At 42.7% G+C, this 26,797-nt stretch overlaps 1 protein-coding gene across 1 annotated transcript; it reads left to right on the forward strand.

Annotated features, from left to right (window-relative positions):
- The first annotated feature begins 557 nt into the window (after positions 1 to 557).
- Positions 558 to 4,327, forward strand: RGS1 (regulator of G protein signaling 1). The gene is made up of 5 exons (XM_060088671.1): positions 558 to 676; positions 1,042 to 1,122; positions 1,535 to 1,596; positions 2,974 to 3,137; positions 4,142 to 4,327. Exons 1-5 carry the CDS (start codon positions 579 to 581, stop codon positions 4,325 to 4,327), a joined length of 591 nt encoding a protein of 196 aa, XP_059944654.1. The 5' UTR covers positions 558 to 578.
- The last annotated feature ends 22,470 nt before the right edge of the window (positions 4,328 to 26,797 follow it).

Genomic DNA, 26,797 nt, shown 5'->3' on the forward strand with positions numbered 1-26,797 from the left:
CACGAATTTAAAAAAAAAGAAGTATTTGTTTACTTTACATTGCTTTCAGAAAGAAAAATAAAACCCTTTTAAAAATACTGTAATCAAATGAATTTTAGAGTCAAGGACAATCCAAAGTCCCGAGGGGACCCATCTCTAGTCTGTGTGATACAATAAATCCACCAAATGAAACATTTCATTGAAACATGCAGTTTTTATGAAGAAACAAGCACCCCCTAGAACCAAAGACTGATCCTGCTGAGGCTTTAGACATGTGGTATATGTGTGTGCACCTCTGTAGGTCTAATTTTCTTTCTTTCTATATAATCAAGTGACCTAGTCACATTGGGTTAAGTTTCAACCACAAAACACTGTGTGCTTCTTTTTTTTTTTTTCAAGATACACGTCACAACACACCAAGAAAGGGGGAACTTCCAGTGTCAGTGGTAACATCATCGCTTGATAAACAGGCTCGTTTGAACGGCAAGGGCCTGTGAGCCGTCACTATATAAAGCAGCAGAGACGTGGACTAGCAGATACTTGCCTTCTGAGGACCATGCGAGCAGCAGCCATCTATCTCCACGCCAAGGTCAGACAAAATGCCAGGCGTGTTCCTCTCTGCTAATCCAAAGGAACTGAAAGGAACTGATCATTCGCTTTTAGACGACAAAACGCAAAAAAGGAGGCCAAAGACTTTGTAAGTTCACTAACTGTGCAAATTTTGACTTGGATGATCCTTAATGGCAGAACAATTGAAAATGAATGAAGGGAAGAAAATACGAGCCTTTAGTTTACCTAGATCAGGGCAATGACCTGCTGTGAGTTACAAGTATATTCAGTTGTATTTAAAAATGAATCATGACAGGGCATTAAATGAGGTGGGAATTTTTCCAGACTTTGGCTTATAAAAATTGGCTCACTTTTAATATAGCAATATGTTGTATCAGCTATTTTTATTATGGCCTTATTCCTTGGAGAAGTTCGCTTCATGCTCTTTTCTTTTTACAAATAAAATGTATTCTTCTGAAGAAATATGAATATTTACTTTTGTGTCTTTTGTAGTGGAATGGATGTGAAAGCGTACCTGAGATCTATGATCCCACATCTGGAATCTGGAATGAAACCTTCCAAGTCCAAGGACCTGTATGTACACTAATACATGGAACTATCACTATATAAGTGGCCTGTGCATTAGCTCTGTATTCTAGCAAGGCAGTAATACTACACATAATGGACTTCGTTTCTTTTAAGTAACAAGCCTGATAAGATTAAGCTGCATTAGTACCAATGTAAATTAAATACAAATGTGCATGCATATATTTGCTACTTTTATACTGTTGCAGTACATTTGGATTTTTTCACATTTTATTGGCAGATATTTTCATAACGATAGTAATTCTAAGCAAATTTTTGTTTTCTTATAGATAAATTTTAATAAAATTTATTAGAAGTAGAGTCTTAGTTTGTGAAGTTATCAAAATGCAGCAGCCATTCTGATTTCATTTGCGCTTACAGACAAAACAATACTAATTTATGTAAATGTCGTCCCCTATAGACTCTCTGCTGATGAAGTGAAGCAGTGGTCTGAATCTCTGGAAAAACTTCTTGCCAACCAGAGTAAGTACAGATTAACTATTGAATGTTTCTGGGTTTATCTCAGTATGCTAACAGATTGAATGGCTTCATTAAAATATAGTATTCTGGATGGGAGGGTGTGCGAAAAGTTGTACTCCAGCTGTTCTGTAGCACTGATAGTTTCAGCATATTATGCCTCATCGTGGCATAATGTTGACTCGGCACTCAGTTCTGCTACTGTCCTTTAGAAACATTTGCCAAGGCAACTAGCTGTTTCCTGGATCATTATAGGAGCAAAATTTTAAATTATGCTGGGATTCTGAAGTTTAAAGCTTTAAAAAGTAAACCAAACATCTCAACATGTGAACTTCTATTCTGAAAGCTACCTAAAGGATGTATTTTTGTACCATTGGATCTAAGGGGTAGGATTCACTCAGTCAATTAATAACTTTTTCCATTCATACATGCATTGTCACTCATTCAGCCCAGGCATTGATGTGCAGGCATTTTAGAAGCACCAAGGACTCAAGAGTAAAGACACAGTGCCTTGCTGCCTTGAAGGCAGCTGAGACACACAGCATAAAACTGCATTATATATAACATGACACATTATAACACAGATATGATCAAAAGACTTTTTAAACACAGAGTCTCACGGGGAGTTTCTGATGAGAGAAGGGAAATGGGATCAGCTTGTCTTAGCCCTCATCATGGGCACTGGGATCCTGCTGGGTTAGGACCTCGCTCAGGCGCATAGATGGGCAGCTTGTCCCTATCCGGGGTGAGCCGATCCCCTTCTCCCCCACCCAACACCCTACAGAGCCTCACGTGGGGATCGAGTAGTTCACCCTGGTTCATCTGCTTGTTATCTGACTTAGGTTATGATTCAGCCAAACACTGCTATAGAAATGGCCCATTGAAAAGCCTGAATAACACGAGTAAATCAAAGCAGTATAGCATACATAGGTAATATACAGGCCTCACATCTTTTGACTTATATGAGTTGGATAGAGAAATTCTATTTGTTAATGATTAACATGATGTTCATGCCTTCTGTCAATATTTGATTCCCTAAAATACTCTGCACTCCGGCTGAGCTGGTAGTGTAAGAAAAGAGATTGTTCTGTAACCTGCAGAGCAGAACTGTAATGTAACAGCAGATGGAAGTGAAGCAGTCTCTCAGCCACCACTAAGCAGCTGTGTACCTGGGACAAGCGTGTCTGAACCCAGACAGATTATAAACGAAGGGGTCCCTAAGGCCTTCCCATCTCTACAAACGGTGACGCAGCCATTTCAGCAGCATCCACCTCTTCCCTTTGTACACAGAAATTATGCCACAGTACTTTTCTTGTAAATTTCTTCCAGTTATTCATCTATTGGCTCAATTAATTTATCTCACCCCTCACCCTTTCTTTTTAGCTGGTCAAGACGTCTTTGGGGACTTCCTAAAGTCTGAGTTCAGTGAGGAGAATATTGAATTCTGGCTGGCTTGTGAAGACTATAAAAAAACAGAGTCTGATCTTTTGCATTGCAAAGCGGAGAAAATCTATAAAGCATTTGTGCAGTCAGATGCCGCCAAGCAAGTGAGTATTCAGTTCATTACCATCGGTTTATATGTAAAGAAACTTAGATATAGAATAAGATTCAACATGCTAGCAAGATGAAATCCTTTTTGAGTATTATGATTTTCACTGCTATATATTTAAGTATATTCATATAGTTCAGTGCAATGATAATCTAATTTTCTACATTTGTGAAAAGACTGGATGAAAGATTGATTTTGTAAAACAAGCTAATGTGATGGGGTGGGGTAAGGAGTATTGGTGATACTGACCAGAACTGCATGTCAGGGGGTCCTTAATGAGCTAGCTCGTTTTGGATTAGGATAAAGTAGAGATTAGTGCAATACATGGATTACAGCAGCAGAAATATTTCCAGTTAGTAGTAATGCCCACTTCCAGTTAAATATTCCTGGTTCAGGGCCTCCCTGGTGGCGCAGTGGTTAAGAGTCCGCCTGCCGATGCAGGGGATACGGGTTCGTGCCCCGGTCTGGGAGGATCCCATATGCCACGGAGCGGCTGGGCCCGTGAGCCATGGCCGCTGGGCCTGCGCATCCGGAGCCTGTGCTCCGCAATGGGAGAGGCCACAACAGTGAGAGGCCCACATACCGCAAAAAGAAAAAAAAAAAAAAAAAAAAAAAAAAAAAAAAAATATTCCTGGTTCAAGCAGCAAACATCTGCACAAAGTGTCCTCTCCACCTGTAAATCTTAAATGTACACATCACTTTTTTTGATGCACGTATCACCTTATACAGATATTTAAAAAATAATGTCTGCCTCGTTTGCACCTCCCAAAGATATTATGAGCTAACTTGGAGCAAAGATATTTCTGCTTTTTTGTGCTATTTCTTTTTAACTCTTCCACACCTAGGATAAGGTATGTTTAGAATAGGCATTCAAGAGATATTTGAGCTGATTTAAATGAGGTTTTAAAGCCACTGTCTTGAGGTGCTTCAAAAACGACAGTGACATCATAAAATACGCAATAAATTGGAAGTGCATATGAACTGATGAGGATTTCTTTTTAGATCAATATTGACTTTCACACTCGAGAATCTACAGCCAAGAAGATTAAAGCACCAACACCCACGTGTTTTGATGAAGCCCAAAAAACCATATATACTCTTATGGAAAAGGACTCCTATCCCAGGTTCCTCAAATCAAATATATACTTAAATCTTCTGAATGACCTTCAGGCTAATAGTCTAAAGTGACTAGTGCCGGCTGGAGGGAATTAAAGATGGTATCAAGTACAGAAGGAATGTATCAGGATGGCTCCCTGGGGGAAAACCTTGGCCTTTTTGGATGACTCACAGATCCAGGGGAAGAACCCATGACTCAGGACAGATTAACATGGAAGTTATCCAGGCTCAGGGCTGAAGAAGCGTGAGATGAAAATTTAGCGATGGTAGAAGGAAGGAGATACTGTGGTACTGTCATAAAATACAGTGGACCTACGTATTAGAACATCCCTCAGAACTGAGAAGGCCGGGTAATGCTTGCTACGTAGAAACTGTGAATAAGGGTTTTGAAACTGGTGAAAACATGCTATAAGCTTCAAGGTCAACTGACATTTATGCTGCATATTGTTATACAGAGATTGTATTGAGCTGCTAAAATCTCTTTTACTTGGATGACTATTTGAGAAGTATGTGTTTCAAAATCACCATTTCTGTTATTGACACAAAGTTTTTCAGTGTTGGTTTGTTTGTTTGAGTGTTTTGGGATTGAAAGAGATGAAGAGGAGAACAATGTATTTAACTTAAGCTATTGCCTTAAAGTTGGGAAGTCAGAATATATTTGTAAATTAAATTATCACAGTGTCAATAATAAATGTGAGTTTTGTCTTAAAAACAGAAGCAATTTCTGTTTACATTTCCTTGTCATCTTTAAAAACTGGCATTTATTTTTCAGATTTAACAAAAATTTAAGCAAGGGTCTTCTACTTTCTATCACCTCTTCAACATCTAAAACTATCATCCTGTTAATCTTATATTTTATGTATTATGTGTATGTATTGGGCAGAATTCATCAGTTTTCTCTCTGCTACCACAATGTATAACGATCAAACAAATATAATATGCTTTCACATAGTCAAGCTTCAAACTGATGAGAAATTGAAGAAGTCTTTTAAAGAGGGATAGAAATTTTATTTCAATAAGTTATCTAATTAACAACTAATAATTTATTGTGATTTAAAGTTTAAAAAGCCAGATGTATTTTCTCATTTAATGGTCATAGAAATCCTATGAAAGCTGAGACTAGTAAGATTAAATCACTACTTCCCAAATTTAGCTATCAAAACTACCTAGAATGTTAAAAAACAAAACACCCATTTTGGGGCCCTATCCCAGACTGACTGAATCAGAATCCCCAAGGGATAGAGTATGAGAATCTATATTTTAGGAGTAAATTCCAGGCGATTCTGAAGATGCCCTGGTTATCCAGGGTTGGGAATCCTGGGGTTAAGAGACAGTCCCACTGCCAGGGATTTTACACATAAATTTTCTCACCACACAATCTGTGTTCCCTCTACTGTGCAACACTGCCCCCCAATGACCAGAAGACATTTCCTAAATCCTCAAGTCTTCAACAGTCCTAGCTAAGCAGGAACATAAGACTGCTCTGGAGGACCATCTACAGAAGGATAATCCAGACGATGCATATTCCAGCATAGCCTATAGAGTCGTATCTTCCCAGGCTCCCGTGCCCCATATATTATTGAATAATCAGCCATCACAGTGTAATACTCTGGATATTCTCAGTACAGGCTTGCCTATCATCAGGCACACAGCAGTGACATGGGGCAATATGTAGATAGGTTTAAAAAGTACTGTTCTTGAATTTCCACGGGACAAAGTCCACATTGTCTCTACCATAAGCTTAATTCTATGATTTAGCAGGTCAAAATATTACAAGAGGCTTAGAAAGGAATCCAGTTTAATCACCATCATCATTATCATCATTCTCTCCCTTACTCGTGCCATCACCAAATTCCCTCAGTCCTCCTTCTACAGTTAATGTGTGCAGTGGGTATGTCACTTGCTCTTTTCCTGCCCCCACCTGCACTAGCGTAGTCTCTCATTGATTGCTCATTCATGTAACTTGTTTTCTTTCTTTCCAGCCTCTTCTCTTCAATCCATCTTCAATCCATCCTCTAAATAGCCACAAACATCACCTTCTGAGACACAGATCTGGCCCTGCCATTTCCCATGACATACAACATAAAGTTCAAATTTCCCTTTCTGGGATTCAAAACACTCCCAGGGAGACCTTCAGGGTATAATTCGTCTTACTCCCCTCTAGGTATCCTTCCTACCTTGACATCACTCTGGATCAATTGCCTTTTCCTGAAGGAGTCCTGGTCTTCACTACCCTTTGGTTAATCTACTCTCTCTCTAAAATGCCTTTTCCTACCTCCTTCCAGTTTTCAAAGTCCAACCAATTCTTCAAGGCCCAGGTAGCATTACTCTTCCATAAAGGCTTTCTAACACCTTACACCGCTATGTAGTTATTTTCAGTAAAAACCGGAGGGGAACCAAGTCCATATAAACACAAGACACTCTGCTCCTATTTCTCGCACCACTGTCACGTTAAGTAGTCCAGGCGCTTCAAACTCGGAGGTAGTAGAACTGCAACTGTCCAACACGCCTACCGGTCATAAAATGAATGCTTCTGGTCTTTGTCTTGATAAGATGCCATGTGAAAAAGCTATCCAGGGGCTTCCCTGGTGGCGCAGTGATTAAGAACCCACCTGCCGACACAGGGGACACAGGCTCAAGCCCTGATCCGGGAAGATCCCACATGCCGGGGAGCAATTAAGCCAGTGCACCACAACTACTGAGCCTGTGCTCTAGAGCCTGCGAGCCACAACTACTGAGCCCATGTGCCACAACTACTGAAGCCCACGTGCCTAGAGCCCACGCTCCCCAACAAGAGAAGCCACTGCGATGAGAAGCCCGTGCACCGCAACGAAGAGTAGCCCCCACTCGTCACAACTAGAGAAAGCCTACGCGCAGCAACAAAGACCCAACGTAGCCAATAAATAAATAAATAAAATCTATTTTTTTAAAAAAAGGCATCCAATTTTTGGACAGATGGTCAAAACAAACATCTAAGACATCTCTTCATTTTCAAAATGAAAAAAAACAATTGTCACCATGGCTGCACAGATTCAAGAAATTGCAAAAAACTTGAAAAGATAAATCTCTTTTCATTGGCATTGTTTACTATGGTGTGGATGTTTTATTAGGTCATTTACAGAAATGTGATTAGCTCTACTGTTTAGGGAAATCTGGTCCAACTGCTCCATCTAAGATTCTCAGCTCATATGCTACGTTCTATTGTGATACTAAAGCAGTGGCAATCAACAGTATGTATAATTTAAAACTAATTCATTTAAAAAATAAAAATAAATTTACTTTGCTCAGATGTATTTTATACTATTTCTAATATGATATGTATATTGTAGAAAAGTAGGAATCCGTGAAGGTAGAAATTAGACCCCCTGATGTCTAATAAAAAGTACATATTTACACATTTAGCTCATGTGGGATAAACTAAATTTCAAGTTTCTTTCATTCTGTGTGCAGACACAGGCTGTATTATATTAGGAGGAATCTTTGATGATTTATTACTGAGAAAAGAAATTCTGAAATACGTGAAGGGAAAATACAGTAAATGGTGATTTAAACTACCATAGATATAAATAATTGTTATTATACACAGAATTGTAGAATTTCCTCAAGACCGCATAAAACCCTATCTATAGAACAAAAAAAATACTCATCAACTTCAGAAATACCACCAACTGTTTTGTTGAGACCAGTATCTTAAAAGTGTTACTGAACCAAACTTGGATCCGCGCGCTCAATGCACAACAAAGCCAATCTAATGACACCAGGTTGTGGTGAAGGAAAGTACAGCGTTTACTGCAAGGCACCCAACGTGGGGCCAAACAAGAAGAACAGGAAGCTGAGGCTCAAAAGATCCAAACTGCCCAGTGGCTTTCAGGGAAGGGTTTTTAAAGTCAGTGTTAGGAGTGAGGATTGTAGGGTATCTGATCAGCTCATGGACGTTCTTCTGATTGGTTGATGGTGAGGTAATTGGGAGTTAACATCATCAACCTTCTGGTTCCAACCGGTCTTGGGTCTACATGCTTGTGGTCAGCAGGCACCTAACTTCTTCTACCTGGTGGGGGTGTCAGTATCTGCAAAACGACTGAAGGATATGGCTTAGGGTATTATCTATAGCCCTTGAGGAGGAACTAAAGGTCCTTGACTCTTTAGTTTACAGCTAAACTACTATTATTTTATCTTGCTTGACTGTTTTCCTTTGTTTCTGTATTTTCTCACTTCTCTGATTAAATCTGCTCTTTGGAACTAAGGGAAGGCCTAGGAGGCTAAAGCTTTTCTACAAACAAGAGGCTGAGGACACTGGGGAGAAGCGGGGGTCTGCCTTGGGAAGGCCCTGCAAGGTCCTGCTCAGTTTGAAAAGCTAAAAATTATCATTCTAAGGGCAAAATTTTGTGTCTTACTCTGTGCCTAACCTAAATGAAACTTTCCTACAAGTAAGTCCATGGCAAAATATAGAACCTTCTATGGATGTTTCTATATAAATATTTGACTTGGTATTTACCTCCTGGTGGCTCCTTTCGCTTGAATTTGAAAACAGACCAAAGGGAAATGAAAGGGAAGGAGGGAGGGAGGGAGGAAGGCAGAGAGAGAGAGAGAGAGAAGGGAAACAAATTGGCTGAGTGTCTTAAATGTCTGTATTACCTTATGTCTCATTTGAAAACCTGAGTGCCCCGAAATGTCACACTTATATTTTATCTTCTCAAATTGAAATTTTAAGCCAAGAGGGATTGTGCTATAGTTTAGAATTGTCTACATTACTTTGAAACTCCCATAATTGATGGAAGATTAGGCTAGGAATTCGAATCCAAACCCAAAAGAACCAAATTTATTAAATCCATGGGGACCTTGCCTCGACTTGGAATGTTGCCATTTGGGGAAGATCTGTGGCAGTAGGCTTGATGATTGAAAGAGAAGTCAGGCTCCTGGGATTGGGGAGCTGATTGGTTTACGTAAGAAGAAACGGTGCACTGTAAGCACATTTTAGATTTAGAAAACTGCGATGGCCATGTCAATCACACTTCAGAATTAAATGTTCTCAGCGTCCTTCCTGTCTCTCCTGTCCAACTCCAAGCAGAGTCAGAGGTCTAGGATCCATGTGGCTGAGTATGTACAAAAATTCCAAAGAGTTTAGGGACATTCCAAATAGATGCTCTCATGTCACTCAAGAGAAACACCAACTTCCCACTTCTCAAGTGAAAAATGCAAGCCTTCTAAAAAGTTCTTTAACTGCAAGTTTTCTTAGCAAAAAAATAGTCACTTAAATAATAATGCATTATAATAGACCCTAGATTTGTTCATCCAGGAAGAATATTTGCTTTTGTTCTATATTTAATGTGCATTTTTACTTATTATAATATTAGCTGGCTGATTTCTCCATCTTTTCCACAGGAAAGGGATAATTGGGGTCGATCTTGAAGAATAAATAAACCCCAACCAGGGAAGAAAGAAGGTGAGAACATTTCAGGAAACAGTCTGTGAAAAAGTCAGGAAATCAAGAAAAAAATACTCTGTGTTCAGCAATGGTGATTTATTTAGTGTGGCTGGAACACATGGGGGAAGCAAGAGGGTAGGAGGGAAAGCTCAGAAGGCAGTTTAGGGCAGATTCTGAGAAGAAACACAGTCCATTCCAAAGAGTGTGAGTTTCATCTTTCATATAACAGGTCACCACTGAAGTTTCAAGCAAATGAGCAAAAGACATAACTGCTTGTGCTGATACACAAGTTACTTGTTGAGTCTACACCAGAACTCTCTGAGATAAGCACTCTTTTTTTTTTTTTTTTTTTTTTTTGCATTACGTGGGCTTCTCACTGCTGTGGCCTCTCCCGTTGCGGAGCACAGGCTCCGGACACGCAGGCCCAGCAGCCATGGCTCACGGGCCCAGCCGCTCCGCGGCATGTGGGATCTTCCCAGACCGGGGCACGAACCCGTGTCCCCTGCATCGGCAGGCGGACTCTCAACCACTGCGCCACCAGGGAAGCCCTGAGATAAGCACTCTTAACCTCATTTTATTGATCAACAAACGTAGAACCAAAAAGGTGAAAAAAGTTATCTAAGGACACAGAACCAGGAAGTAGCAGACCCAGGGTTTGAGTCCAGGTACGTATGTTTCCAACGACTTTGCATCATCTCATGCTTCTTCCTGAAAGTGACATGATTACTTTGTGTTTTAGAAAGCTATTTCTGGATTTTGTGTGGAAGACAGTTAAAAAGGAAGACATAACTGAGGAAGCAAAGCCAAACATGAAACCAGTTTTGCAGCCCAGCAGGAGAGAATCAGGGCAGAAATCAAGGCAATGGGAAAGAGAGGGCAAATAGATAACACTTGGTGAGCGACTTGCCGTGAGGAGTAACTGAGGGAGGGGAACACAGGGTACCTCTGGGGTGTCCAGCCCGGGGCCTCAAAATCACAGCAAAGCCCTTTCTGGCTCAATTTTAAACATATCACCTCTGAGGTCCTTCAGCTGCAAATGTGCATTGAACAACTTGGAAACAGAAGAGGAGAGCCCTGGAGGAAGATTAAGGCATACGCTTCTAAAAGGCTCCACATGCAAAATAAATTATGTGGCGCTTTCAACAGTTTATTCACAATGAACCTACATATGAAGCATTCCACATGTTTTTCCCCAAAGCTCACTTTCTTCTTGGACAAAACTAGAGGCTTGCAAGCTCTCATCCAGGCTGAGAACCAAAACCAAGGACCAAGACACTCAACAGATCTGCAGGAAGAAACTGCTCTAAATTTGAGAGCACCTTTTAAAGACAGAAGACATGTCTTCTTCTGGGAATGAGCAGCACCGGACAGCGGGAAGGAGTGTGATGAGAGCGACTCTCGGGAAGGAATCCTGTGTCCTTAGATGGCAGGCCTGGCCCTTAGCTTGACAGTGGATCATGTGACTGGTGGAATGTTCTAGTGCTCACTTCTTCTTAACAGAGACAAGACAGAGGACGGGAAACCCGAAGGTAGCCGCTCTCTTGGCACACTTTTTCCTTCAGTCATTGTTACCTTAAATCCTCAAAACAGGTGGAGTCTACCCTTTATTTCTGGATAGAGAGGGGAAAAAAAAAAAAAAAAAAGACAGGAATATAGTGGGTTTCAGGTGTTGTCCTGTCTTTCCCCCCCAAAACTGTCTGTTGCTATGCTAGTGAAACCTAGAAGGTGAAAGTTCAGTGGGCTTGTTTTAAATCAGTAAAATTGACATGCTCACCCCTGGTCTTAGCTTTCGCACTCTGCCTTGAAACCCTCAGCTTGAATTAGCTATAAAAACAGATTGTATCCCTAGTCTTGTGCTTTTTTCCTTAAACCTGTCAGTTAATTCAGTGTTTACAAATGACCCACTGTGAACAAGTAAAGGGTAGAACATATTTCCACAGGAAGAACTGAATAAGATACTTCCTAGAATGTTTATTGGGCATGATTTTGACTAGAATGATCATAATTCATACCATCTATGGGGGTAATTAGGAAATGCCAAAGTTGAGGGGAAGAAAGCACACAATATTCCTTGCTCAGAGGTTTCTTAATTCATCTTCAGAATGCTAGGCTCCACTTTATACTTCTAGAATCGAGTCTAGACGCTTGCTTCCTTGATAGACTCCCCAGTTAGTGACACCTGCTATGTGCCGAAAGCTATGCGCGGTGCCAGGGAAACAGAGATGACTAAGATATAGCCTCCAACTAGTGAGAGGCCCACGGTGCTCTTGGGAAGAAAAGCGCGGAAAGAACTGCAGGCAAACAGACTAAGAATTTGGAGAGAGGTGAGGAGGAGAGTCGGGTAAGGCTGTCTGAGAGGAGACCTGCCCGCTGGCTCTCTCCAGGTCCCTGGTGAAGCGCCAAATGGGACTGGCGCCCCCCTCCTCCCCTAATGGGAAAGGTTGTGCGGTGCCCATTTGCCAAAAGGTCTCCAGGTGCCCCCAGCTCCGTATGCAACTTCCATGGGCATCGACTCACATCAAGTACGTCTCCTTTAGCAAGTTCTCTCTTTCTATGGTCATGAACTCGGTTGGATGCTACATGTCCCCTTCCAGGTGCCTATGAAAGAACGAGCAGTGGAAGCAGCCTAGACCTTCTCTCCGCGGGATGCTGGGAGGCTAAGGGACCACGGACCTCCTGCCCTTCTTCTCCTGTGGAATTCCTGGGGTCTGTCCCAGCCTCCCCTCAGCAGACAGGAAAAGGTGCCAAGTGAACTCAAAGGAGGGACTAGTGATTCTGTCCTGGAGGAAGGGTATGGCTTCAGAGACGGGACAGATGCACAACAAAGTGTGGATTAAACTCAAAGTAACCAAGTTACCTTGTGAACCATCATTGGATTAATGGCAACCTCTGAAACTCACAAACAAACGTAAACTCTGGCACTACTGGGCTACGAAAGGGCTGGAATAAGTCCGTCCTACTACTTACTAGTATTACGTTGCTCACATCGATATCTTTTTGCTTTAGCCATTATTATTGTCCCAAAATAATGATTTCTTTTTCTCTTTCCTTATAGGAGGGTGTGATAGAGACGGCTTAGATGCTCACCAATCTCAGGCCCTCCCTGGACAAACCGTGTTTCCCAGACCCTCTTAAGGTGAACGGCAAATACAGAACCTTCTATTGGGTTGGCCAAAAAGTGCGTTCAGGTTTTTCCGTAAAAGCTGCTTTTTCCAACAAAACATCCCGAACTTTTTGGCTAAACCCAATGTGAACGTTTCTACATAGTCAGTATTCGGGTATATACTCAGTAGCTCTTTTACTTGGATTTGGTCTTTTTTCTTGAATTGCAATTTGATATTTTACCTTGCATTATTAGGGCCAAAAAACTGAGCTCTGTGTGGAGAGCAAAGGGATGGGCACCAGTTCCAGGACTGCCTAGAAGACCCCCAGGTTGCCTCCCGTTTCCCAGGTGCACTGCCAGAAGCAAAGGTTGTAAAGCCATGTGGAGGAACTGTCAAACTCCAAACAGTCATGCAACCCGCACTGGCACGTGTGTGAGTGACAGCTAAACGCCTCTGAAGGTCTAGCAATGATTTGTTACAGTGATTAGAGAGTTTTATTCTGATACATACAAAGACACTGATAAATGTTTAAGTTTCCTTCAAAAAGAAACAATTCCGGGCTTCCCTGGTGGCGCGGTGGTTAAGAATGCGCCTGCCGATGCAGGAGACACAGGTTCGTGCCCTGGTCCCGGAAGATCCCACATGCCGCGGAGCAACTAAGCCCGTGCGTCACAGCTGCTGAGCCTGAGATCTAGAGCCTGCGAGCCACAACGACTGAGCTCACGTGCCGCAACTACTGAAGCCCATGCGCCTAGAGCCCGTGCTCCGCCAACAAGAGAAGCCACCGCAATGAGAAGCCGGCGCACCGCAACGAACAGTAGCCCCCGCTCGCCGCAACTAGAGAAAGCCCGCACACAGCAGCGAAGACCCAACGCAGGCAACAAATAAATAAATAAATAAATTTATTAAGAGAAAAAAGAAAGAAACAATTCCTTTTTCATTTAGAGAGTTATATGGAGCCATCCTGGAAAAACCAGGGCAACATCTCCATCAGAGTGCAGCGTTATTCAGCTCCCATGCGAGGCAAAGGTTATCTCTCTGACCTTGTGATGTTCTTCAAGATAGAGCTGCCTGGAAAAGAGGATGTAAGCTATGGATGAGAACAATATGTGAAAAGCTTATTTCAGATGCAACTGAGAATAGAAAATGCCAAAAACAACACAAAAAAGGGAGGCGAGGACTAAGAAGCAGGAAAAGAATAAGTGATGGAAAATTTTGCAACTGATAAAAACATTAAGTGAAAGCGAGTTGGCCAGGCTGCGTGTATTTTCAATTCATTTGCTCTGACTCCATTTAGGGCTACGTACGACAGATAGTGATATAAATCCTCTGGGGTTTAAACTGGCCAATCACCAAGTAAAAGTCAGGATTCCAAACAAGTGTAGTATGCGGCTCTGGAAAGCAGACCTGTGGTTAAGCTGGGATTCAGACAGGAAGTTGTGAATTCAGTGCATACCGGGAAAACTAGAGGGGTGAACTCACCGGGGCCAATTTCCCTGAAAGACCAAAGAACCACATAGGAAACAATTCATCCTACAAGAAGAGAGTTTCAGGATGCACAAAGCTGGCCTAAAAACGGTGGGTCAGAGCTGGAGGAAACGAGTACTTTAACTGCACCAGGTGCCTGATGCACAGATTGCCCTTTGACGCGGGTCCGAAATCCGGGGGAGAGGAGAGGGCAATAAAAGAGTGACGACACTAAAAGGACCAACTCCCTGGAAACCTTTGAGAACATACGCGGGAACAGGGGATTGACGGCTGAAGGGATGCTAAAGCACGTTCCTCACTGGAGTTAGGAGCGGAGCACTGACAGGACAGAGCACACCGACTGAAGACCGGCCCCCGGACCCGGAACGCCTGGGAAGGAAAACTGGAAAAGGGGGCGGTGCTTCAGCAGATGCCACCGCCCTATCAGCAGACATTTACAGCAGCCTAATATCTTAGGATGTGGTGGTCTTGAAGGGGAATAGCATCCTTCCTCCCCACCCAGGTTCTGGGTATTTGAGAAATAGAAACATAAGAGCAAGGTGGAGGCGAAGGGATTAGTGATACAGTCAGGCCAGAGAACAGAGCATTGGGAGAAAGTCCAACGGGCCTGCTAACTTCACCCCGGAACTCAACCAACAGGTAGTGTCGGACGGTGGCACAATCTCTACACAATGGATGGCCAGTGCGGGGAACAAATGCCCAGGTGTCTTGTCTCAATTAGAACAAATGTGAAGAGTCAGCCCAGCTCAGAGCTCCTGGCGACGGGGCCTAATCGAGATGGAATGTCTTTCCATGATGAGCTGGGTTCTGTCAGACCACCAGGCCATAAGATCAGGCGGGCCCAGCAGCAACCCACTGAGAGATGGAAATGGTAAAGCCAGAATCGAACGTGAGCAGGGCTTACCTGTGTCCTGTGGGAGCTCAGGGCTCCCTCATGACTAATGATGGAGGAAGAAGATCACTGTCTGTGTTGGGATAGTCTGCAGGCACAAGCCGAAAATGGACCGATTCTGCTAAGGGGCGGACTTAAAAGAGTGCAGCAAGCAGAAACCCTCCCCATGCACAGAACTGGGGACAATGCACCTGCTCATCCACTTCGTATGAAAGGAAAGTGACCTAAGGTTAGAACAGATATTGACTCATGGGCAGTGGAGAATGGTGTGGCTGGTGAATTGGGGCCTGGAAGGAGAATGACTGGATAACTGGGAGTAAGAAGGTCTCAGGAAGATGCATGTGGGTGGACCTATCAGAGTATTCAAAAGTATGAGGTCTCTGTATGACATGGCAACATCCAACAGAGATCATCCACCACACAAAAGACATGAACAACCAAGCAGACAGAGCAACGGTGCCGGTTGACCTCAGCCAGCCGCTGTCACTCAGCCAGCCCATCAGTGTTCATGAACAGAATAGCCATGGTAGCAGAGATGGATATGCACTGGCCCAACAGAATGGACTTCCACCCATGAAAGCCGATCTAGTTACTGCCCTTGCCAAAGTCCAACCATCAAGAAAAAGAAACCGATGCTGAACAAATGAAATCTCAAAGAGAACAACCAACCATTTCATGGCAAGCTGACTAACTGGACTCCTTCCACCCTGAAAGAGGCAGTGACTCATCTGGACTTGAATCAACATGTATCTGGGGTATAGATTTGCCTTTCCTGCCAGAAGGGCTTTAGCCAGCTCCACTGTAAGATGGCTTGCAGCTTTTGATCCATCAGTAGGGGACCCCATATGATATCACATCAGACAAAAGGGGCCTACTTCACAGCAAAGGTGGTGCAGCAGTGGCCACATGGCCCTGGGATCCTCGGGTTACATCCCATGCTGTAAGACCCAGATGCTGCCAGCCTGATGGAGCAATGGAATGGTCTTATGATGGCACAGCGGAGGCACCACCTCGAGATGATAACCTTCAAGGAAGGTGCATCATCCCCTAGGATAAAGAATATACCCTTAATCAGTGACCATTACATGGTGCTGTTCCCCCAGTATGTGGAATACATGGGTCTGGGAACCAAAGGGTCAGAATAGGAGTGCCCACATTTGCTATCAGTGTAGCAGCCAGACCTGGGAGGGGTATGGTGCCATGGGAATCAGACCCCTGGACAACAAGGGTCTGGGTCACCTTACCACGTAAGCCACCAAGACCAGCAGAAGTGCTGACCCAGGGTGAGAGGAATCTAGAAGGGGTAATAGAAGAGAAAGGACCAAGTGTGGTCTCTAGACAAAACACAGCGATGGTGGAGTACTTCATCCCATTGTTTTGCCTCTGATAAGTTCTCCCCAGGAAAAGACCTTCCAGAACCTGGAGCAGCTGTTTCTGGATGCCGGTGAACACTACGTGAAGCAATTGTATGTAGGTGGTGCAAGGGGCGGATGGTTAGTGGATACTGTGGGGGCACAGTCCGCCTCAGACCCGAGGCGCTCTCCCCCAGCAGCCGGGAGTCTGGTCTGCTGACCGCTCACTGATGCTTCCTCTCCAGGAACTGCCCTCATCCTATGGAAGCTGCCTCACCAGGTTCCCATCCCCTCTTTGGAAGCAGCCTGCGGTCAATGACGGGTCAGTGCAGGATCCAAATACCTGCCCCCCTCGCTTCAACTGGGTCACACAGGAAGGGCTACTCCATCTCCGAAACTCCTGCAAGGATCATCTGAGTCCTCTGTTACCACTACATCATATATTTGTTTAAGATTTATAATCCATCTCCTTCAAAAAAGGAACTGGATCAGGTTATAAAATTAGCAAGTTATGTAACAGAATAAATTAAAATGAAATAAGTCAAAACTATTTAAAGGGAGTATCTGTTCATTGTTTACAACAAGTTTTTATTAAGGCTACTCTGCAAATAAGGTACTGGGGTAGGTGCTGTGACCAACCAGGTGCTTGTTGTGCCATCAGTATGTTTACAGTTTGATCTAGAGGTGGCATCTGCATAAATAAGTACAGGTAGGAAAACAGGAACCTCTCGGTATTCACAGCTCTAACATACATCATTTCTTTGACTCTAGAACAGCACGATGAGATAGAGCTGTTACTATTCCTACTTTATAGATAGTAAACCAAAGGTTAGCAAGGGAAAGTGATTTGCCCAAGCAGTGACAGAATCCAATTGTTCTTTCACCATGTTACGATAAATGTTTATGTGGATGATGGTATTATCCAAAAAGATAACATGTTTTCTCAGTCATCATCAGAAAGCCTCAAAGAGACATCCACTTTACATCATTTAACCATTTTGAGAATTTGCTTCATCTTGCTTAATATCCTGCATTATTTTTTTAATATTTTTAAAATGAACTCAATGGCTCTGGTTGACACTGGATACTATCTGCTTAGTGAATCTCTCAAGCTTCATTAAGATTAGAATGAGGACTTGGCTATCTGCTGACTCACACCCTAGGTATTTCCACTATTATGAAATCACTACTTCACAGAAGGATGTTTGCTTAATAGTAATTGAAATGGTAAAAATAAAGAATGCAGAATTCTATTTTCAAAAGATTAGATTCTAAGGATCCTGTAGTGGCAGGTGAATCATCAAATAGGAAAGGCTGACTTGACTCCCTAAGAGGAGGGGATAGAGTAGAAAAAGAAGGGAAGAAAAGAACAGCAGGAGGCTTGCTTACTCTGGAGCTGGGCCACGGAGAAGTCTAACAGAGGCCGGACAGACAGCAGCTGACCAGAGGGTCCCTGTTGACAGGGAGGTGACGCCCCTTCCCTTGAATAACTGAGAGCACTCGCCTGGAAAACAGGCTAAGGATCAGGGCCGGGAGAGACAGTGCAAAGAGGCAAAAAATAGAGGCTGTTGAAACAACTGCTGAACAGGACAGAGAACTGGGCGGGATGGTGAGAAACACTGGAGAGGGGACATGCAATGAATGCAGTGAAGTGCGCTCTCCCATGGAGGTGCCATCCTAAGATGTAAAGCGGCAGACGCAGCACTTGGAGCATCGTTTTAACCTGCGGGTCAAAGCTTTGTGGTGACGTTTGTCGAATTCTAAAAGTGCCTGATCTCAAAGCTGATGGGAAGCTTCTGGTTACGATCTAGCAGCCAGGGAAGAGGTTAGGAACTGAGCAAGGGAATCAAGGCGGGGAGGAAGACGGAGACCAAAAACGGAAGAAAAGAGGAAAATCCAGTAACCTGCCCTCCCCTCCCCCGCATCATGAATGGACAAAAGATGGACCAAGATGGGCCAAACAGCACGTACAGACGATCATTTTCCTTCTTCTCTACTTTCTTCTATTTCTCTGAGTGCTTAGGTCCCCAGACTTATAAACCACTTTGAAGTGGGTGTATGTTTAAAATAACTTGATTTTCTTGTTATTTCCATTTATTAATTAACTCAATATATTTGTATTTATCACAAAAAAATCTTATTTTAGCTAAAATAATCAGAAAACCTCAAAATGGATTCTTGACATTTTCTTTTGAAAATGACCTAATGCAGTCTTTCCCCAAGAATTTATTAAATGCATATCATAAGCAGGGCAATTTACTAAGCATGTTAAAACAAAATCATAGAACAAACGTTTCTGGAATCGAAAGTATCTTTAGTTAAGTTGAATTCTACCCGCATTAACAGAGGAAAAAGATAAAATCTCAGGGCTTTAACATTATAGAAGTTTACTTCTCAACCATGTAAAGTCCATTTTTTGTCTGTTTAGGGGAGGGCCTAGAAGCAGTAATGATAATTTTAGTCCAGATTCTATTGACCGTAGCTAATCACATGGCCTCCAACGTCCTCAGAGTGTTTAGGAAATTCAGTCCCTAGTAGAACAGCCACTCCCTAGCAATAAATGTACACTATTAAAAGTGAAACATGAATATATAGCAGACAGACAGCTGTTTCTGCCTCGAAATGTTTACAGTATGGAGAGGCAAGTGACCCATAAACAGATAATTTCAATATAGGATCCCTCCTATGGGCAAAGTCTCCAAGAGACCTTTCCGTGTAAGAAAAAAAAAATGTACTTAACTTATTGCAAATAGCGTCACTATTTGCAATATTTTTCTTATAAAAATATTTGCAATATTTTTCTTATAAAAGCCATTCGTATTTGCAACATACCCCAAATGGCCCATCTACTAGTCACCTAAGTACCTGAACATTCCATTCCAGTCCAAGAAGATAACTAAATATCTCATCGATAAACCCAGTAATTTCTTACCCATGTGCGTCTATTCCTTTGGTAAACTTTATTAATGTGCCAGATTCCATGTACTGCAGGGGGACTTGGGGATAGCCTTCGCCTTTTATAGAGTAACTTCACTCTTCCTTTTGCCACCCAAATCTCACCACACCTTCAAAATCCAGCTCATTTCATTCTTTCCGTCAAGTCCTCTTGGAACAAAGAAAACTGCTGCTAATGTGTCGTCTTCTGAGTTTCTGTACTACTTTCTATCTCCATCCTTCTCTAGGCAACAGGGACTTAGTGTCCCTTCTATGGTTAGCTTAAACTGGTGTTTTTTCTAAGTTTCTGTCTCCTATGGAAGTTCCCAGAGAGAAGGGGCCATGTGTTAAATTATGTTTTTTAATCTTTTAAGCATGTAGCATAGAGTTTTCAATACGAACTGCTTATAAATATATTTTACTTTGAAAATTTTCGTGAGGAATTCTAGTTGTTTAATTGGTATGCCCACCCTGGCAGGGGAAAAAGAAGGAAACATGTACAAAAGTGCTTTGCAAACTCCAGGTGTTTTTCCTAAGGCCAGGATAAAATGACGCTCGTGGCGGAGAACCCTCTGCTCCCTCCTCCTCCAGTGTGGGCAGTGCGGCTGAGCCCCATTCTCGGGAGTGGGGAGCGGGAGTGGGTGGGACGTGAGCCACCGATGCCCCGGCAACAAGGCAACGGTGTGCATTCCCCACACGCTTCATTCCGCTCCCTGCCGCTGGAACCCGCACCTGCCCGCACCCAGCTTTCAGTCTGCAGATGGTTCCAGTGTCCCAGCGGAGCCCAGAGTGCCCTCCAGCTGGGGTCCCTGGATGACTCTAGGGGTAGGGGAGGCCCACCTGCCCTAATTCTTGAGGGGGACATTTCACCACTGCCTTTGGAGTCTCTCTGTTTATGACTGTTACCCTAGCTAACACACCAATATGTGTATTATCATTGTACCTAAATTTCAGGTGAACAAGGATATTCAATTCCTTGGTCCTCAGGTTGGGCCTGGGGTGGCCAAAGTCCCAGAGCTGGCCTGTCACCCTCAACAATGGATGTCTTCAAGCACTTATCACAGTGACATGGACACATTTTATCATTTTCTAAAAGGTGTGCCATGATGTGAAAAGATTAAGAGGGTATTAGAGTTTTCTAAACATGTCCCCCCAATTCTTAAACTTCTTCTTTAAAATGACTATTTCCATTTTTACACTTCATATTCTTACATCAGCCGCCATCCTCAGCAACATGCATACGGCCTCGTACCAGATGTTGGATGTTAAAACAGACAAAACACTAGGTGAAAGCTACTTCCGCCTTTTAAATGGCTTCTTCATCCTTTCTTGGATCTTCCCTCTTTTCTGCATGAGCCAGATGCAGCAGGACAGATTTTCCTTTTTTTAAAAAAATTTATTTATTTTAATTTATTTCTTTTTTTTTGGCTGTGTTGGGTCTTTGTTGCTGTGCACGGGCTTTCTCTAGTTGCGGCAAGCAGGGACTCCTCTTTGTTGTGGTGAGTGGGCTTCTCATTGCGCTGGCTTCTGTTGCTGCGGAGCACGGGCTCTAGGTGCGTAGGCTTCAGTAGTTGTGGCACGTGGGCTCAGCAGTTGTGGCATGCGGGCTTAGTTTCTCCGCGTCATGTGGGATCTTCTGGACCAGAGCTCGAACCCATGTCCCCTACATTGGCAGGCGGATTCTTAACCGCTGTGCCACCAGAGAGGCCCAGATTTTCCTTCTGACTAAACTTGGAAACTAAAAGACGCTCCAGACTCGTTTCCCACTCAGACAAGCTCCTTGGAGACCCAGAGGGAGTTCTGTGACTCCTCCTGCGGTCAGAACTCAGGCCTTTCCTTTCACGTTCTTCCTGCTTCTCATGGTGCAGAGGCTTTTCTTGTCACCTGTGGTTTCTGGTTCCCTGGGTGTCTATTCATCAGGTTTCTGAGGTGGGGTGGTGCTGTATTCCCACTGGGTTCTCTTTCAAACATGAATCTCCTTGGCCTGGGTTACTTTTACTTTTCCATTTATCAAAATCAACCCATGTCTTAGCCCTTATAATATAATTACGAGAAAAAATTTCTAATTATAAATGAAGTTCAAATGTATTCCAGAAAAATGCCTGCCTAAAACAACTTTAACATGCCCCTAAAGCTAAATCCATGCTTTTACTTGTATTCTAAAAGGAACGTCTTTGACAAAATAGGGCATCTTCCTTCAATACACTGGATCCCAAATATGGAGAATATTTGCAAAAATCTCCAAGGGCTCCTGAACATCCTGAAAGAACATTACTCTGTCAAACAAGGACCCTTAAATGTCTGTCTCACTCCAATAGTGTCTGGGAGGAAGTCATGAGATGGGAAAGCAAGGCGAGGGGGCTTTCTGTCTAGCTGAGTGCCCCCTCATCTACTGTACGGGAGGGAAACAGAATCCCACACTACTGTGCCACTGTCTAGACTCAGAGAACGTCAGATGTAGTGTTGTCTGATTTCCTCTTCCTACCTTGTAGATTATGAAGCCCTGGTGCAAAAAGATTAGGATTTTTAAGATTTTTAACTTTGTTTATGCACTGGAGCCTGCCTCAGGTCTGAGAGTTCTATAAACTAAAGCTGGTGCATACAAGTGTAACTTGGTGATACTTCAGTAACACTGCAGTAAGACAATGCCCCAGTACAGCCCTACAGGCTGTTCTCTGTTTTCGTTAGATGCATTAGAACAGCAGTTTACCATGCACACAATTATACATCAGTAGTAAATCTACGGTTTACAAAGCTTCTCAAGATGAAACAGGAAGTGTCAATAACAGTATATGAATATTTTGTTAAATTATAACTTATGCAGCCTCTAGTGTGTGTCCAGCCAATGGCTCCTCCGCTCACCAGCACCAGGTGAATTACCTGAACCTGACCCACATCACAGCCAATCGGCTGATCCACCACTGACATACTCCCCGCATCTCGTGCTCTGTTAGTAAAAATTTGGTGAGCTATTCTCCTCAAAGCTGGAAAACAGCAAAGTTCCGCTCGATACTTCCAGAAAATTGCTGCCAGCCATTGGACTGTGCTGCAGTAGACTGAATAAACTGAGAACCGTTTCTCTTGCCTTTCACTTTCCCTTCATCTCCACATCACCTTTCGACCACCTCTCACCTTTCTCTACACCTTCCCTTACCCTTAAGGAACACCTACCCCGATTCATTAGAAAAGCATTTTCCATTTCTCCAGTGTTGAATTGTCTACCATCACAGCATTTAATAGTTACCTCTTTTTCAAAATGACTTGTGTCACCCACACCCAAACGTTTTCAGTGAAAAACTGTCCAGACCTTCTTTTGTGGCCCTGATTTACCCAAAACACTGGCTTATCATAGCACTGACAACATGTACTTGTACACTTTATTTAAATGTTAATCATTGGATTGTAATATTGATATCTTTGTAATATTTTCTGCATCTCCATCCCCTATTACTCCTGATAACTAGGCATGTTTGCTGAATGAATGAAAACAGCAATCTATCAATAAGCTCAAACAACAGTATTCAGTATTATACGCTGTGTAGGGAATGCAGGGGTTCAGAAGAAAAACCCTCAACATTCCCTCTGGGTAGCTGAAAGAGTGGAGAAAGGGAAAGGGCTTCTACTTCAGTTTGGGAGCAGCTTTCCATTGAACAGGAAATGATCCATTCTTTACCTGGATATTATCTGTTTTTCTGGATGAAAGTATTGTTTTAGGTCCCATTATTTTTATCCCTTGCAACACATATGTACCCTTTTCATTAGGTAGCCTTTGTGCTTAATATCTGATAAAAAGTCAGTATTTTCCTTAGGGTAAATTAGAATCTAAGGACATAGGTGTCAGAAGGAATGTGGGATGATCCAGCTATCCCACATCTGGGGTATTCCAAAGAACATGAAAACATTATTTTGAAAAGATATCTACACCTCTATGTTCATTGCAGCACCATTTACAATAGCCAAGATACTGAAACCTAAATGCCCTTCAATGGATGAACGGATAAAGAAGATACGATATATATATGTGTGTATGTGTGTATACACACACACACACACACACACATATATACAAACACTGGAATACTACTCAGCCATTCAAAAGATGAAATCTTGCCAGTTGTGACAACATGGATGGACCTTGAGGGTACTGTGCTAAGTGAAATAAGTCAGAGGAGAAAGACAAATACCACATGAGTTCACTCATCTGTGGAATATAAAAAACAAACAAACAAACAAACAAGATAAATGAACAAGCCAAACAAACACATAGATACAGAGGACAAAGCAGTAGTTACCAGAGGGGAAGGGGGAAGGAGGGTGAAATGGGATCGACTGTATGGTGAGGGACAAAAACTAAAGTTTTGTTGGGGAGCGTGCTGTAGGGTATACAGAAGCAGAAATATAATGCTATCCACATAAAATGCATATAATGTTATAATGTTACCTCAATAAAAAAATAAATCTAAAATATGCAAAAAAAAATTATAAAAAGGAGGAATATGAGCGAGGAAAGAAAATGTTCCACAGAGGAAATGGGAGAAAGTTACTATAACAGCTCTTCAAAGCAAGTGATGGCTGTCAATGCAGAAGAGAAAAACAGGAGAGAGGAGAGAAGGGCTGGAAAAGCGCCCAGGGCAGGGAGGTGGTGAGGCAAAGAGGCCTGCTGACTGCCTGCTGTTCCACCTGAGGCTGTTTGACTTGTCATGACATGCATCCCTTTATTCCATCCAGTTTTCCAGACACACACATGCACAGGGTTGTTGTTTTTAAACATTTTCTCCATTGTAACATCTGCTTACTCGCCTAATAAATGCTTTGTGTGGATGGAGACAATATTTTCTCGTTGCTGCTGATCAAGTGAGGAGTCTAAGTTTGTCAGCACTGAGGGGCTAAAGATGAAGCAAAGCCTCCAAAGAAACAGAAAAGAAACTTAGGAAGCAGTGGAAATCATGCACAATCAGCTCTCCAGCTCTTCCTCATCCCCAGAAGTCACAGAAAATTTGGTATGGTTTTTGAGTTAATCCTGAAATTTGAGTTTCAGGGACAGTTATTACCAAGAACTCAGAGGGGGAAAAGAAAGCCTCCAAAGAGGTGTATGTGTTCGTGGATTCTGAGAATGAACTCTAACGTGAACTGAAATAAATTATTAAGAAACGGTTTCAGAGAAATATATAGGTTGATGCATAGTTTTGCTAAACTAGACTTGGAACTAGTCTTGACTTTGAACCCGTATTCATCCTCACATTGCAAGGCAATCAGAAAATGTGTCTGCGAAAAGTTGAAGCTTTTGGTTGGTTTACAGGAAACTGTTTCAAACGATGAGCTACAGGGGCCAGACTTAACTTTACTTGGTACAAGAGGTTTCTGCTTCAATGAGTGATCGTGAAGTGGGAGGAAGAAATGAAAATGAAATCTTAACAAAAACAGTGTATTTTTCAACTGTGTCTTATGAAGTATAGATTTCTTAGAAGTATTTGCCATAATATTACTTGAAAGGATATATTTTTTTATTTTTTGTTGGACTCAAAACATTACTTTTAATCTTTTACAATTCTATGGATTCTTGAAAATTTCAGACCCACAAAATTTAATGTGGAGATTTAATGTAACAATCCATGAAAGGAGTCCTTTATACTTTGAGAGAGAGAGGGAGGAAGGAAGGAAGGAAGGAAAACTGCTTATTATTTCAGCAATTTTCTTCATATCACAAAGTTGTCTGTGATGATTAGTTTTCTGTGCCTACTTGGCTAGGCTATAGCGTCCAGTTATTCAATAAAGTACTAATCTAGGTGCTGCTGTGAAAGGTATTTGGTAGATATGGTTAACATTTACAATCAGCTGACTCTAAGTAAAGGCGATTATCTTTGATAATCGGGTGGGTGGGACTCACCCAATCAGTTGAAAGGCCTTATGAGCAAAATCAAGGTTTGCCTGGGAGAGAGTTAGAAGTTTTTCCCCAGAACGTTTAGTTTGGCTTCTTAATCATTACACATTTAGACCATTTTATGGTGACAATATGGAAGTTAAGAGCAAGGCCGGAGTTATCAGATCCAAGCCTATATCCCAGCATCATTGCCACCTATATGACCTTGGACAAGTTACTCAACACCTCTAAGCCTCAGGGTTCCCAACTATAAAACGAGAACGATACCTCACTGGCAAGGTGCATGCGTGCGTATGTGTGTGTGTCTGTGTGTCGGAGAAAGTACTGTTAATAAAGCTCGCAGTTCAGTGTTTTATGAAAAATTAGCAATACATGGTGGCTGAATTTGATATATCTGACATTTAAAAACGACACAATGTCTGAGGTGACAAGTTCCTTAAGCAAAATAACCATTATGCTAAATAATACTTCCTCATACTTACAAAGGCACACCTCTAACAGGTCAGAGGAACGTCCCTTCTTTCAGGATGAATTCAAAACCTTAGTTTACCCAAAGGAAAATCCTCAACATGGGATGGTTACACTATATCCCCATCTGGTTGACTGGAGGTTTCCGTCACATAAGTCAGGAAAATCCAGCCCCGGCTGTGGTGCTCAGGTGGCCGGGAGTGGGGTGGGTCAGTCTGGTCTTCTGTCCTGCAGGTGACGACCCAGAAGGCAGCTCGTTGGGGTGTGAGCAGGGCCACCCAGCAGGAGCGCCCAGGGCCCTGTGGACCCGAACAGAATCGAAATTTTCCCAGATGGCTTTTCAAATCGCTACGGCAATGGCATTGCCTAAATATCTTTAAAAGGCCCTGCCTTTTGCAGTTCTCTTTGCTCATCTGGTATGCTAATTGAAAAATGTGGTGCAGAGTGTGGTAAGTGGTCTTTGCTCCTTCAGAGTTACAGCAGAGCACACTGATGCCCCCTGCGGTAGTGCAGGAAGAGAATCAGGCAGGATCTCCTCCTTACACGCAGGTAACGCAACTCCAATGATTAACACTTTTATAGAGCTGTTCATTTGACGGAGTACAGAAATTGCATTGAACTGAAATCAGAAACTTGCATCTACCTCACATTAGCCATATAACCTAGGGCTTGGCAGTGACCCCAGAGAACTTCGGTATCTTTTATATAATGGAACTGGTTTCATTTACTTTTTGTGTGTGTGTGGGGTACGCGGCCGTCTCACTGTTGTGGCCTCTCCCGTTGCGGAGCACAGGCTCCGGACACGCAGGCTCATGGGTCTAGCCGCTCTGTGGCATGTGGGATCCTCCCGGACCGGGGCACGAACCCGTGTCCCCTGCATCGGCAGGCGGACTCTCAACCACTGCGCCACCAGGGAAGCCCTTCATTTACTTTTATTTACTTAATGTGTTTATTATGCTCATCGAATGAGAATGTTTTAGATGTGGATGTGAAAAACA

The sequence above is a fragment of the Mesoplodon densirostris genome, chromosome 2, assembly GCF_025265405.1.
Source record: "Mesoplodon densirostris isolate mMesDen1 chromosome 2, mMesDen1 primary haplotype, whole genome shotgun sequence".
Classification (NCBI taxonomy): domain Eukaryota; kingdom Metazoa; phylum Chordata; class Mammalia; order Artiodactyla; family Ziphiidae; genus Mesoplodon; species Mesoplodon densirostris.

Bases quoted from the DNA above. Each gene is read 5' to 3' on its own strand.
- RGS1 (XM_060088671.1), top strand. From the start codon at position 579: ATGCCAGGCGTGTTCCTCTCTGCTAATCCAAAGGAACTGAAAGGAACT. The intron at 677-1,041 runs GTAAGTTCACTA...TGTCTTTTGTAG, and splicing joins AAAAGGAGGCCAAAGACTTT to TGGAATGGATGTGAAAGCGT. The intron at 3,138-4,141 runs GTGAGTATTCAG...ATTTCTTTTTAG, and splicing joins AGTCAGATGCCGCCAAGCAA to ATCAATATTGACTTTCACAC.